This window comes from Staurois parvus, unplaced genomic scaffold (genome assembly GCF_062004578.1).
Source record: "Staurois parvus isolate SC_StPar_1 unplaced genomic scaffold, SC_StPar_1.0 ptg000607l, whole genome shotgun sequence".
In the NCBI taxonomy this organism is placed as follows: domain Eukaryota; kingdom Metazoa; phylum Chordata; class Amphibia; order Anura; family Ranidae; genus Staurois; species Staurois parvus.
Window position 1 is genome coordinate 3885309 of NW_028318403.1, and position 14713 is coordinate 3900021.

The following is a 14713-nucleotide window of genomic DNA, read 5'->3' on the forward strand; positions in this document are numbered from 1 at the left end:
AAGAAGAAGAAGAGGATGATGATGATGAAGAAGAGGATGATGAAGAAGAGGATGAGGATGATGAAGAAGAGGATGATGAAGAAGAAGAAGAGGATGATGATGATGATGAAGAAGAAGAGGATGATGATGATGATGAAGAAGAAGAAGATGATGATGATGATGAAGAAGAGGATGATGATGCAGAGGATGAAGAAGAAGAAGATGATGAAGAAGAGGATGATGATGAAGAAGATGATGATGAAGAAGAAGAGGGTGATGATGATGATGATGATGATGAAGAAGAAGAGGATGATGAAGAAGAAGAAGAGGATGATGAAGAAGAAGAAGAAGAAGAAGAGGATGATGGTGAAGAAGAAGAAGAAGATGAGGATGAAGAAGAAGAAGAGGATGATGATGATGATGAAGAAGAGGAAGAAGAAGAAGAGGATGATGATGATGAAGAAGAAGAAGAGGATGATGATGATGATGATGAAGAGGATGAAGATGATGAGGATGATGATGATGATGAAGAAGAAGATGAAGAGGAAGAAGAGGATGATGATGATGAAGAAGAAGAAGAGGATGATGAAGATGATGAAGAAGAAGAGGACAATGAAGAAGAGAATGATGATGAAGAAGAAGAGGATGATGATGAAGAAGAAGAGGATGATGATGAAGAAGAAGTAGAAGAGGATGATGATGAAGAAGAGGAAGAAGAAGGATGAAAAATGAGAGGAATTCCAGTATGGCAAAAAGTGTCCCTGCAGAGAGCTCCGCTATTTCTTTGACAGTTCCTTGACATTTACAGCGGTTGCAACATTGTATCTATTTGTTTCCGAATAAAAACATCTGTATCCGAAATGGATACAAATACATTGTTGCAACCGCTATAAATGTCAAAGAACTGTCAAAGAAATAGCGGAGCTCTCTGCAGGGACACTTTTTGCCGGCTGTAGACAGGATGAAAATCGGCCGATTTTTTTTTTACCATTGCTAGTAACATCGGCCGCTTGAACAACCGATTTTTCATTTTTTAAAAGAAAAATCGGCTGTTTTTCTCCCCGTCTATGGCCTGCATAAGCATTAGTGTGCCTGGGGGAGGGGGGGACCTTTGGCCTTTCCAAACACAGTAGATGCTCCAAGAATGTTTCCTTGAACTCTTGAAATGGTTAAAAAGGAAAGACACTCTAGATAGCCTGCACTGAGAATTGACTGTCATGATGACGTGTCAATGATTATTTGCTCTCATTTTTCAGGAGTGGTACTGCTTGCGGTTGAAGCTGGTAGAAATCCACCTTCACGTCCTCCACTCACCTTCACTTGTGGCCAGTGGATATTTTGTGGCCGCAGGCAAGAACTGGCATCGAGGACCTGCATAATGACCCTGGCATGCCAGAGGTGGTTTGGAAGCAGCACAGCAATTTGACCATCCCTTTCCTCTATGTTGGTTTTAGGGGTGCAGAATTGCTTCTCGTTCGTGAACGGACTGTCGTCGGATATCAGAGTCCCCATATTTTCAAGATATGTTTTAGCCATGTTGGCTTATTTTTATGTTATTTTCCAAGTGTGTCGCAGGGCTCTGAGGAAGAGGCAAGTCCTCGAAACGCGTCAGCCTTTTGGATGTCTAAACTCCCTATTGTGGACTGTTATTCAGCGCGGTGTTGATCCAGCTGTTCTTCTATGATGTGCCTTGACTATATTGTCGTTTGTGAGTACAACACCTACTTTATTTTTTATTAAACATTTTTTATGGTAATGCACTAGGCCTGTGCGCCCTCTTTTTGTTCTTTCCCCATTCAGTATATTTGGATTCCCCCGGTCCATTTGAGGGCAGCAAGGTGTGCATGTTCCAGGACATTCTTAATGTGGTTGTAGCATCGAGTCCATCCCCAAGCGCAGGAGCATTTGTGTTTGCTGGTTCGATGATGGGGTGGGGGAGGGGGTCAAGTTGTATAAGGAGACAGATTTAAAAGAGAAAAAAGTTACAATGAAATATACTAGGCATGAAACTTGCACATTTCCTATTTGGCAGAAGAACAGTATGCAAGTAACATTCATCCACTTTCTAGTCATTAGGCAAAATCATAATTGATTGATCAATATTCCTGCCACAACCCAGAAAATTGATCTCCATTTTTTTGGGATGTTGCCAAGACTGGGATTAGAACCCATGACCCAAGTGCTGTAAGTTCTGAGCTCTAACCACTAAACCACTGTGGGAGACGCAGTTTGAGCTATAATGTAGAATAGTTACATTGTTTAAAACTGATAAAGCGAGCGCTGGTCAAATGATATAGACTATAGACTAGTAAAATGGTATTACACAAGATAAATATAACCACGAACAGTAGTGCATGAACTCGTGAAAGGTCATCCACCCCTGTGACAGTGTACTACACTATTGAGCACCTTTCTGGCTCCTGTGGCTGAGCTAATTCCTCCCCAGGACCATTTGGGCACCCACCCTGATGGATGGATGGATGGATGGAGCTGGATGACTAACCCATAACTGCCAGCATACCGCTGCACCCCCAGATGTGTGATGTGTATAACCCATACACATTAATACTTTTGTTCTGGTGAGTGTAGACCAGTCCCAAGGGTGGTTTACCTTTCACAAGTTCATGCACTACTGTCCGTCACGGAGAGACCACACGTGCCATTCATAGGCACTCTCTGAGTTGGTACTCTCACACGAAGTACATTCCATTATTCAGGAATGATTCTATGAACTTATTTTAGCACCATTTACAATATTACATCATTGTTGCAATTCTTTGCACTTTTTGGTTTTTACATGCATTCATTATTGATCACATGCATTTATAGCGCTGCACTTGTCTTTACCATAGAATAGTTACGTGATTAAAGAGAATGAAGATATATAATTATATTGGGAAATTAGAAGTATATAAATTATTTGAGATATAAGTGTGAAAAATTGAAAATGTTTAACATTTGAGTACAGAATGTATGACATTCATTAGTAAATGCATTAGTTTCCTGATCATTTTGGAGACACAGCAAGAAAAGAAATAGAAGAAAATAGAAAATTCTAATACAGGTGTACTATTTATTACATTCTAAGAATTCTATTTTGCCATCATAAGAACGCCAATGTTAATAAAGCCCGCGCTTGTGCGCCATCTAGCGAACATATCCGGTATTGCACCTAAAAATGTGTCAGACGGATACCACATTTAGTGATAGCAAAGTAGTCAGTAGACGCTCGTCAATGAGCTTGCTAGACGCTGGTCAGACGACTGATTGATTGACCGGAGTCTGCCTGAATGGTCAGTCTCTGCTAATACACTCACATCTTAGTGAATCAAGGCCAGTGTGTCAAGACATTTCAAATTGAAGCATAATAGTGATCCTAGTTTACTGACCTTCTATGTAATAGATAGGGTTAAAAAACATTGGAGAGGTTCAGATATGATCAATGAGACTTCTAAAAGAGAAACATTTTGGATATATGAATTACATTCTTTAAAACCCAATGGATTAAATATTGATATTGATTTTAATTGTTTTCTCACCAATTTTTAATGTCTGTGGATTATAGTCAGTTCACATGTTTAAGTTATTACATATATTGCATCTATATAGTATAATTGTTCGTGGAGGATAAAATGTTGGTAGAGTGCTTCTTTAAAAATGGTACTAGCCCTTTAAATAAGGATTTACATTTGTACATCGGATTTATTTTATATATTTTTTAATTTTTGATGGACATTATTTATGATGTTCTGTATTAAATCCCTCCCTTTTGGGAGTTTTTGAATATGTAGTTCAGAAAAAGTTTTTTAAGAATACCAGTATATAAATTATGAGAGTTCTCCTTGTTATTTATAAGAAACAATATATTCATTGTGATGGTAATTCTTTACAATGTTATATGCCCAAAATTGCCATTTTTATATAGAGATAGAGAATGTTGTATTAGAGATATATTTAATACCTCACTAGTGATAAATATAATTTGCAGAGATCGAACGGTGATTGATTAAACAATGCCGTTAGATTGGGTAGGATGATGCCGCATTGCGGCGAGTGCAGAATATATAGAGCGAGAGCATGGGGTCTGACATCCATTCCGCTCCTTGAGGACATCTAGTGACGAAACCTGTAGGGAGGGGCTTGGTGGACATTTTTTCCCAAGGCTGTCGGCGGTACACGAGCAAGCTGGGTCCGTCTGTGATTTACCTGAACGCTGTATTGCTGGTGTCGGCTGGGACACCTTGTTTGTGAGTGTAATACCTTGTTTTAATAAAATATGTGGTTTTAACGTACTGCACCATGAATTTCCTCTCTTAATTCCCTGAGTACTGCTATTACCTATGCAGAGGCGGTGACCATATATAAGAGTGATTCCATTTGTGCTGAGTGGCCTCCTGCAGAGTATTGCTCCCAGATAAATTTCTACAGATCATCGCTCCCAGAGCTATAGCGCTTATGCTGGTTTATAATTTGATCAGCATATAGCTCGGGTGAGTTTATTCATTTTATTTGGTGGTGGATTCAGGCACGGTGAAATTGTTGAACACGGAATGTTCACATGTTTATTTGTGATTATCACCAATTTCTTTTGGACTTTATTGACACAAATAATTGGACACTTTTTTCATATATTTCATTTTTTATTATTATATATATAATTTTTTTTGATGTCATAATGGACATTTGATTTATTTACACTGGTAGACAATATGAGCATTTTATAAAAGCATTCCTATGTTTATCTGTACATATAAATTTACACACACACATATATATACTGTATATATATATATATATATGCAACATAGAACTGACTGTGTATGCAACATGGAAATATATGCAGTTTCTTGAGATGCTGAAAAAAATTACTCATCACAGTGTAAATACGAATAAATAAATATATACATATAAATCAATAAACATTTTACATATCCCCATCTTGAATTTAAACAGAATGTTAATTTTCACTTGGCAAAGAATAAAACACAGCACAAGTAGTACCATCTAAGGACACTAGATGTTATCATAATCAACAGAGTTGTAAAACAAAACCAACCTACAACAAAAAAGAAAACACAAAAAAGAGAAAATACAACAGTATTAAGGGGGAAATCTTCCAAAGGGGACACTAGTTCTGGTGACCTGGGGGGCAAAGGTCTTCCCTAATTTTCAGGGATTTCCTCTCACTTCCTGTTTGGCTATGGCAAATTTCTCCAATGGGGCACATATGGTGAAAAAAAAAACTGGCAGGGAGGCGCTTTGAAGCACCAAGAAAATTACACGGTTAGAATTTTTTAAGTAAAGCAAAGGAAACGTGTGAACAGAACTGTAAGCCTACCATTTTATTTAGTGACAGGTGCTTTGATTGGCATTCAGAGTTTGAAAATCATGTCCAATGCCACATTTTGAAGCACGTGTAAATTACTCCTTATTGAGAGAATTATTAGCTCTTTCTATAGAAGCCCCTAGACCGGGTGTCGGCAACCCGTGGCTCCAGAGCCGCATGTGGCTCTTTTTCACCTTTGCTGCAGCTCCGGAGCACACTGCCCACCAGGTGACAGGCAATAGGGTTGCTGTAGCTCAGTGGTCGGCAAGCCGCGGCTCTTTACACATTTTAATGCGGCTCTTCTGTGTGCCGGGCGCCCGCTCCCCTCCCTCCTCTCGGGCGGCCGCCCCAAAAGTCAGGACTCTGCAGCTAGCCCAGCAATGGGCAAACTACGGCCCGGCGGACCTTTTAATCCGGCCCGCGGAGCGTGGCAAACATTGGCTGTCAGGATGTAGGCGGGGCAGCGTGACGAACTCCTCTCCTCTCACAGTCCGCCCTGAAGACCGGAACGGCGCGGGAACACGGCGAGAGGAACGCGCGGAGCAAAGGTAAGTGAATTGACACAATATGGGGAATGAATTACTATAGGGGGGATGAATTACTATAGGGGGGATGAATTACTATATGGGGGATGAATTACTATGGGGGATGAATTACACTATGGGGGATGAATTACTATGGGGGATGAATTACTATATGGGGGATTAATTACTATGGGGGATGAATTACTATGTGGGGGATAAATGACTATGGGGGATGAATTACTATATGGGGGATGAATTACTATGGGGGATGAATTACTATATGGGGGATGAATTACTATATGGGGGATTAATTACTCTGGGGGATGAATTACTATATGGGGGATGAATTACTATGGGGGGATGAATTACTATGGGGGATGAATTACTATAGGGGGGATGAATTACTATATGGGGGATGAATTACTATGGGGGATGAATTACTATATGGGGGATGAATTACTATGGGGGATGAATTACTATGGGGGATGAATTACTATATGGGGGATGAATTACTATGGGGGATGAATTACTATGGGGGATGAATTACTATATGGGGGATGTATTTTCAGTTTTAAAAATGTGGCTCTCAAAATAAATTTTAATCGTGGTTTTGGCGAGATTTGGCTCAGTTGAAAAAAAAGGTTGCCCACCACTGACCTAAGGCTATGATTGTGATTATGACGATACACTGTGGCCCTGATTAACCCTTTGCTTACTGGGCCCTTAAACTCCCTTCATGACCAGAGCGCTTTTTGCAATATATGCAGTGTCGGATTTGTTTTAAATGTTGCAATGGTTTTGCGGCTCCCAGTCTTTTTTTCCCTCTCGGAAACGGGTCCAAGTGGCTCTTTATGTCTTAAAGGTTGCAGACCCCTGCCCTAGACTCTTCTGGTCCTATAGGTCATCCTAGATATTTCTGTAAGGCTGTTACTAAATCATTCTTGTATAGCCCTTTTCTATTACAAAATAACCATTTTGTAATAGTGTGCCTTGCTTCTCATCCCGGTTGTAACAATTCCTCCTACACCTACAAAATTGGCTATAGGGATGGTTTTTGTCCACCTGGCGTGATGACAACTGCTGCCATGTTGGTCTTTGCTGTAGGTTTAATTACATTATTTTAATATTCTTAACTAGCAGTAAATAAGCTTTAAGATAACCCCTCACTGACCTATGTCGCTGCAGCCACTGTGGAGTGATTCACCTCAGCTCACCTCAGTTGAGGCACGGGGTGGTGAATATGAACACAGTAGAAATGAATTATAAATGTTTATAATAGATAGTACTGTACACCGAGTGTTGCACACAAACAAAGGGAAGAAAATTTGCCACTGTGTTAGATGGGTTGTGGTGGAAAAGGGGAACTATGTCTCACATATGATGGGAATGTCCAAGAATTCAGGGGCTTTGGTAGGAAGTAATCCAACTAATACAGGAGACTTTGGGGATAACTGTTCAGAAAGATCCGTGGGTGTGTTTATTTTACAGGACAAATGAATCAGTAAAAAAAATACAAAAACATTCTATTATTTCATGGGATTAGTGCTGTAAAAGGGCTTATACCTAAATTTTGGCAGTTAAGGGACCCCCAACAGTGAGAGACTTGATAAGAAGGATTGAGTATATATATAGGATGGAAGAGTTGTACCACATTGATGAAGACAGAATGTGGAAATTTAGAGAAGATTGGAGTAGCTGGTATGTGTTCAAAACATCGGGAAAATATTTTGAAATAATGGGTGCCTTGGGTGCAGAGGTGGAGAATGAAACTGAATGAATGGAAACTGGTAATGGGAGAAGATAATATAGGGATGTGTATGGAAGTAATAGACAGGTTAAGATAGGAATGGTTATAAAGAGGTGGACGGGGTAATTAATGGGTGAGTAGGGAAGGGGGGGTGGATAGGAGGGTTTAAGATATTTAGTGGGATTAAAGATGTTGTGATAAATTCTATATTGCTGATATTTGTTAATGTACTAAAATAAAATTTAATAAAAGACGATAATAAAAAAAAAGATAACCCCTCACTGATCTATGTAGTTGCAGCCACTGTGGAATGATTCACCTCAGCTCACCTTTCCCAGAAGAGATTAAGGATTTAGTAATCTACCAACCTTCTAATCTCTGATGTAAACACAGAGCTGGTTCACAGATAGAGAGAAGAATGCTGGGACATATTAACCATTAGCCGCCCGGCCTATAGCCGTTTGGCGGCCGCAAAAGTGCTGTAGATTTCCGGGGTATACGCCATTTGGCGTCCTCCCGCACATGCGCAGTTCGCGCAGTTGCAGAGCCGTGCAGCGCCATCTGTCACCGGCCGTGTGCCTCGGACACAGCCGATGACAGATCTGAGTACCGGCCCCGTTGCCGGTACCATGTGACCTGCTGTAACCAATCACAGCAGGTCACATGACAGTTGTATACAATGGATGGCTTCATTCATGCCATCCATTGTATACTAGTGCCTAGCTGTGAATGGTCACAGCAGGTCACATGCACATGTCATGTGATTAGCTGTGGCCAAATCACAGCTAAGCACAAAAAAAAACCAAAAAAAAAAACCTGAATGAATCGATGTCATTCAGGTAAATGCTTGCTTATAGCAAAGTAATTCTTTGCTATAAACAAATTGTGTAAAAAAAAAATACTGATCACTTCCCTAAAGTAGTACAATGTTACTATGGTAACATTGTACTTCTTTGATCATAGTAAAATATGAAAAAAAATCTTAAAAAAAATTTAAAAAAATGTAATAAAAAATTAAAAATAATAAAAAAATTAAAAAAAATAAAAAATATATATTTTTTTTTTTTTCATACTGTCACCAGTCAGTGTCCCTGATCACTGCCATGCCAGTTATATGATGACGCTGTACTGCACTGGTGACAGTATGTAAAAAAAAATAGTGAAAATAATTTTTTTTAATTTTTTAATTTTCCGAAAAATTATGACAAAAAAAATACAACTTCAAAAAACTCGCCATTCCTCTTATGAAGTACGTCGGACTGTCTACTCTGCAAAAAGGGGTCATTTGGGGATATCTGTACTATTCTGACTTTCTTGAACCTCAAGAAATTAGATTGGCTGTCAGTACTTCAGGATTGATCAATTTTCAGATCTATACCATAGTTTGTGAACTCTATAACTTTCCTACAAACTAAATAATACATCCTAATTTGGGTTATTTTCACCAAAGACATGTAGCAGAATACATCTTTGCCTAAATTTATGAAGAACAATTATTTATTTGTAAACTTTTATAACAGAAACAAAGAAAAACTTGTTTTTTTTCAAAATTTTTGGTCTTTTTTTGTTAATTTAGCAAAAAATAAAAACCCCAGCGGTGATTAAATACCCCCAAAAGAAAGCTCTAGTTGTGTGAAGAAAATGATAAAATTTTAGTTTGGGTACAATGTTGTATGACCGTGCAATTGTCATTCAAAGTGTGAGAGTGCTGAAACGTGAAAACTGGCCTGGGCAGGAAGATGTAAAATTGCCGGTATTGAAATGGTTAAATGTCCATAGTCTGACTGAAAATTGGTCCTATTAGAGTTTCTGTCCCCAAAACCATGGGATAATGCACTAATAAATACAACAATACTAATATAATGGCCAGAGACCTAAGTGAATCTAATGTTAGTATTACAATAAGTGTCAAAAAAATGTTTCAGTGAAATGTTATTAGATGACTAGCAAGGAGAGAGATCCCCCCAGCAGGAAAACATACACTAAAAATGAGAGATTCTAAACCTTGCCTTCTTTACCCCCCATCCCAAATTTTTTTTGATCAAAAAAGGTTTGAGCTAAAGATACATTTTAAATAGCTAACTTTTAAATAAACACATTTATGGATGAGCCCCTGTCTAGGGAGATTCAGGAATGGCCCAGGTTATCTTCTGATATGTAGTTATCCTTTACTACACCTTACCTTTCAAGTGAACATAAACCAGGGCTTTTTTAGGTTGGAATTGTTATATTACCCACACAAGGACGACTACAACGGCAATCATGATCACAATGAGGAAGTAAAGGATGAGGATGAACCTGTCCAACACAAAGGCCACCACATTCCACTCAGATTTTGCATCTTCCTCTTTTTTTGAGACAATAAGATGTCGTCGAACCATCAGCAGTTCCAATAACAATCTTTTGAGTAGTTTAATCTCTGCGCTGTCTTTGACATTTTTTGAGAGATGCTTGTTAGTTTCTGTCTCTGATTCAGGGAGTGGCAGAGTTGTATCCGCTTCTAAAGAAAAAGTGTTCATATTAGTGTTGTATTGTAGGTTTGATGCAAATTTTCCAATGCTTTGAGAAATACATAGCATTTAAGCATCTCCAGACATGTTGGTGGTAATCAGCCACCTAAAAAAAATTATTTATATTCATAAAAAGGTACCTGCCAATCATGGCCTAGATATGAACTCACAACCTTTGCTGCATCTGGTAGTGGATTACTGAGCCATCTGAGATGCTGGACTAACCCCCACTCCCCCAATCCTTCAGACAAACTCAAGTTCTATTTTCTTCTGAACTTTGAACTCTCTGCTCTTTTCCTGTACTTCCTATTAAAGCTATGCCTTTGCACTTGATGTTTGTCAGATTATTCTTCTCTTTTCCAGCCAATAGCTTGCTCCTTATGCTCCTGCTGCTGTGTGCATCTTCATTACCATTCATTACCAACCTCTGGCTTTTCCCTCAACTACACGTCCACTTGATCCCACCCTGCAACCATTTGCTGCTGACCTTTGGCTTGTTCCTTGACTATGCTTCCACTTGATCCCAACTTCCAACCACTTGTTACCGACCTTCTACGTGTTTACCGACTACACTTCTACTTGATCCCTACCTGCTACATCTTCCACTGCATCCCAGCTTGTTCACCCCCTGGTAGGGTGATCCTGAGGATCGTAAAACCCATATCGACAATAAGGAGCTCTGGTGAAGACCAGTTAGTGCTTAGACCCAGTGCCTCGGGAGGAGCCCGCATCACCCACCAGTGGAATCAGCTGTGTGAGCCTTTCCACTGCTATAGCCACTGGCCTCCAAGCGTGATCCTTGATCCTGACACTGCCAGATTTATAGTAAAACTTCTGTAGTGCTACTCTCATGAGGGCTGCTGTAAGACACAGGTCCCCAAAGCTTGCCCTGACCTTACAAGCCCCCGACACCTCTGACACCCTGGGTTCAAACATAATGCACAAAGGAAACAATTGAATGGACAACTGAATGCAGTAAAGCAATTGAGTATTTACTAAGAATTGTTCAGTCAGCAGACAGTAAATAATGTTTATGCCAATACATCTCAATGTAACCACCACCTCGTTGGACTCAAAATGTGAATACAGGTGGGTGGACGTGGCAGAGTTGAACACAATGAGGTTGATTTACTAAAGGCAAATAGTCTGTGCACTCTATAAGTGCAGTTGCTCCAGAGCTTAGTAAATGAGCAGAAGCTCTGCTGACTTCCATCATCTAATCATGTGCAAGCAAAAATGCAGTTTTTTTTTATTTTCCTTGCATGTGATTGGGTATTCTTGGCAAAGGGAAGCTTTACCTCATTTACTATGCTCTGGAGCAACTGCACTGTGCAAAGTTCACAGTCTAGTTGCCTTTAGTAAATCAACCCCAATGATTCAAAAAGTGTTTCAAATATGCTCAGTGGGAGCCTTTGACCCCAGGTATTAAAGAAGTGTTAAAAGAGAGTCTTGGTGGAAAGAGTGTCCTGGATCTTCAGCTAGCTCAATAGGGGCCCAAAGAGATTGCTGTGCAATGGCGACCAGCAATGATGGATAATATATGTGAATGGTTCCTAATACAAACTGCTAATTTATAAGAAGATGTGGGGTAGAAGGTGTCTGCATGCAGTGTCCCTTAGTGTGGAGTGTACACAGTGTGGGCATCTGCCCACTCACCAATCCTGATGACATCATGGCTCAAGGGAATCAGGATATTCTGGAAGGACTCCTGCAGAATCTGCAACCAGCGTAACGGGGCACCTGGGCAAGCACCTTGTAACACTGAGATTCCTCTGTGACTGTGGCGTTGACGAAGCTCACTTCTCTGGTCAGTCACTCTGCCAACAGGATGCTGGGGATGGATGATCTGCTTGTAGGTCTGTAGCTCACCTGCCAAAGACTCTCCACACCGTGTGGACCAAGTGGCCTACTTAACTCTCCACAGCAGCCGGGTCCCTCCTTGCAGTTTCAGCTCGTAGTCCCAAAAGGAAGAGCTTTTTTTTCTTAAATATATAGCTTCTCCCAGCATACTACTTCTCTTCCTCCAGCCAGCTGGAACTTATAGTTCAGAACAGTATTGGGTCCTTGCAAATCTCAGCCTTCTGGACTACATGTCCCACAATCCCTAGCTCTTTGTTGGGTCCTCCTCTTTCTCTTGGTGCCTTTTAACACAATGTCACTATTACAACTAAACACTAGAGGGAGTATTAGCTCAACATAGTTCCTATTATTAATGTCTTGCGATGGCACAGGTAAGTTAGCCAGCACTGGGCAACATCCTCCCCCCGTTTGAAAACTTTGGTCCCCAAACAGACAGAAATGTTACCAAGCATTATGTTAACTAATAAATGATAAGACTACACACACAAATTATGATTAACATCACCCATAACTTAAATTCAAGAACAGCTGGCATACTCAAGCTGTTGACAGGCCAAGGCTATAGCCATGGTCTACCCAGTAGTGTCAATGTCATCTCCTACCCAATGAACAGTAGAAGGGCCTGGCACAGGGTTTTGCTGTCTGATGGTAGGTTCAGCTGAACTTTCTCTTAATACATCATAGGTTTATCTTTTGGGCAGGTTTATGTTTTGCCTCAGTTGGATGGGTGAGGCGTCTTCAAGCACAGGTGTAGAGTCTACATCTGGATTGCTAGCATTGATGAGTCGATAAGGCTCCAAAGACAGCTGAGCTGGATTTAACTCCATGGGCGCATGGGCTCCACCCTCAATAGATTCCATCCCTTCATCTGACCCAGCATTTGTGGGTGTGCCTTCGACTGCAGGAGGATTACCAAGTCTGGGTTGGATAAGGTTTTCATAATTGAAACTGATTAGATCTTTCATCCCTCCTTCCCTTGGTGGGCTAACTATTTCGATCTTAACTTCTCAGGTCCTTTAAGGTGGAGGTAGAATTTTTACTTCTGAACTCGAAGACCCTCCTTTTTCCTATCCAGCCACATGATACTGGCTGCAGTGTTTTTAGTGTCTAGCCAGAGTCAGCAGGGTACTATCTCTTCTTCATCGCTGTCATCTTCCATTTCTATCGGTTGCTTGCTCTGGCCTCATTGTTGCAATCAGGTTCTGAGGGATGTTGGTTTATCCTTCTGAGGGGCCATAGGCTGAGGCACCCAGAGGGCGCTGGAAAGATGAAGCAGGTGATTTTGACGCCACATTTTCAAAGGGCCAGTCTTTCCCTCAGGACAAATTTGTAATACTGGTAGCCCAGGGAGTTGCTTGCAGCTGATGTAGAGCTGAGATCGCCAGCGGTCTTTCAACTTGTGCTTCCCAGACACCCCTAAGTTCCTCAACAATACACAATCTCTGGCTGCAGATACTGCATGCTTACTTTAAGTTCAAAGTTCTTTTTGTTTCTCTGTTCTCTAACGGTGGCATTCTCCACTGCTTTCTCATAAACCTGCTTTATCTGTCAACATATCCTTTATAGGAAGTCAAGGATGTGTAATCTGAGGAGGTGCAAAACACCAGATCAACTGGTTGTCGTGCTTGCCTTCAAAACATCAGCCTATAGAAAGAGTATCCGGTGGCATCATTTGTTGTGCTATTATGTGCGTGGATGATGGCAGCAATTTAGTTGCCCTAGTGCTGCTTCTTTTCAGAGGGCAAAGTTCCTAAAATATTCAGTAAAGTGCAGTTGAATCTCTCAGGCGGAGGATCTCCTTGTGGATGGTAGGGGGAAGTTCTGGATTTTTTCATGCCCAGCAACCGGCATAGTTTGTGCACTAGCTTCCTCTTGAAATCTCTACCTTGGTCCGAATGTATTCATGTAGGCTATAATGCACAAAGAACTTCTCCACTAGGACTTTTGCCACCGTGATGGCTTGTAGGTCCATGGTGGGATAGGCTTGAGCATGTTGGGTGAAATGATCGGTCACCACCAGAACAATACTTCTCCCACTAGCATCAGGCTCCAGGCACCAGAAGTCAATGCAAACCAACTCCATAGGCCCTTGACTCTGTAAATGCCCCATGGATGCAGTCCGTAAAGTCTTTCTTTAGATGCATGGTAAACAGGAATGACAGTAATTCTTTACTTCAGTTCTCAGATTGGGCCAATAGAACCTGTCTCTAACTAAACTAAAGGTCCTATCTACCACTTATCTTCTGAGTCCTCTGAGGGACCCCTCCTGTACAAGAGACCATCCTGTATTTGTAGTTGATTCCATTCTCGATGTACTATTTTAGAACTCGGAAAAGAACTCTTCAGCAGTAGGCTAGGGTTTTTTTTTTTTCTTGGACATACTGTATAGTCAAATAACATAGTGAATCTTCCTCCTGAACCATCTTCAAATCTCTCCTGGACAACTGAGACAATGTCTCATTCCTCACTTGCATTAGATCACAATAACACGTCGGTACTCCAGAGGGGTTCACCCCGCCCCCTTGTGACATCATGACAGTATATAAGAACTGTCACCAAGGGCGCAGTGGGAGTAGGCATTGCGAGCGGAGCAGGTTTTTTTTCTTTTTTTCGGGTAGTGGTGGCGGTGGGCATCGTGATTGATGTTGGATCTACTTCAGGGGACATATTTTTAATTTTTATTTTTACACTGCACTTTTTTTTGTGAATGGGTAACAGTACCATGTACCGCATACTTATTCACATAGGACGGGGGGCGGGATCTTCC

At 40.8% G+C, this 14713-nt stretch overlaps 1 protein-coding gene across 1 annotated transcript in view; it reads right to left on the bottom strand.

Moving 5' to 3' along the window:
• Positions 1-4598: 4598 nt before the first annotated feature.
• Positions 4599-14713, bottom strand: part of LOC149449716 (5-hydroxytryptamine receptor 3A-like) — a 49734-nt gene continuing 39619 nt past the window's right edge. Inside the window, exon 9 of the mRNA XM_089692880.1 lies at positions 4599-10076. Coding sequence (XP_089549006.1) covers positions 9802-10076 — 275 coding nt within the window. The 3' untranslated portion in view covers positions 4599-9801. The remainder of the gene's footprint in view (positions 10077-14713) is intronic.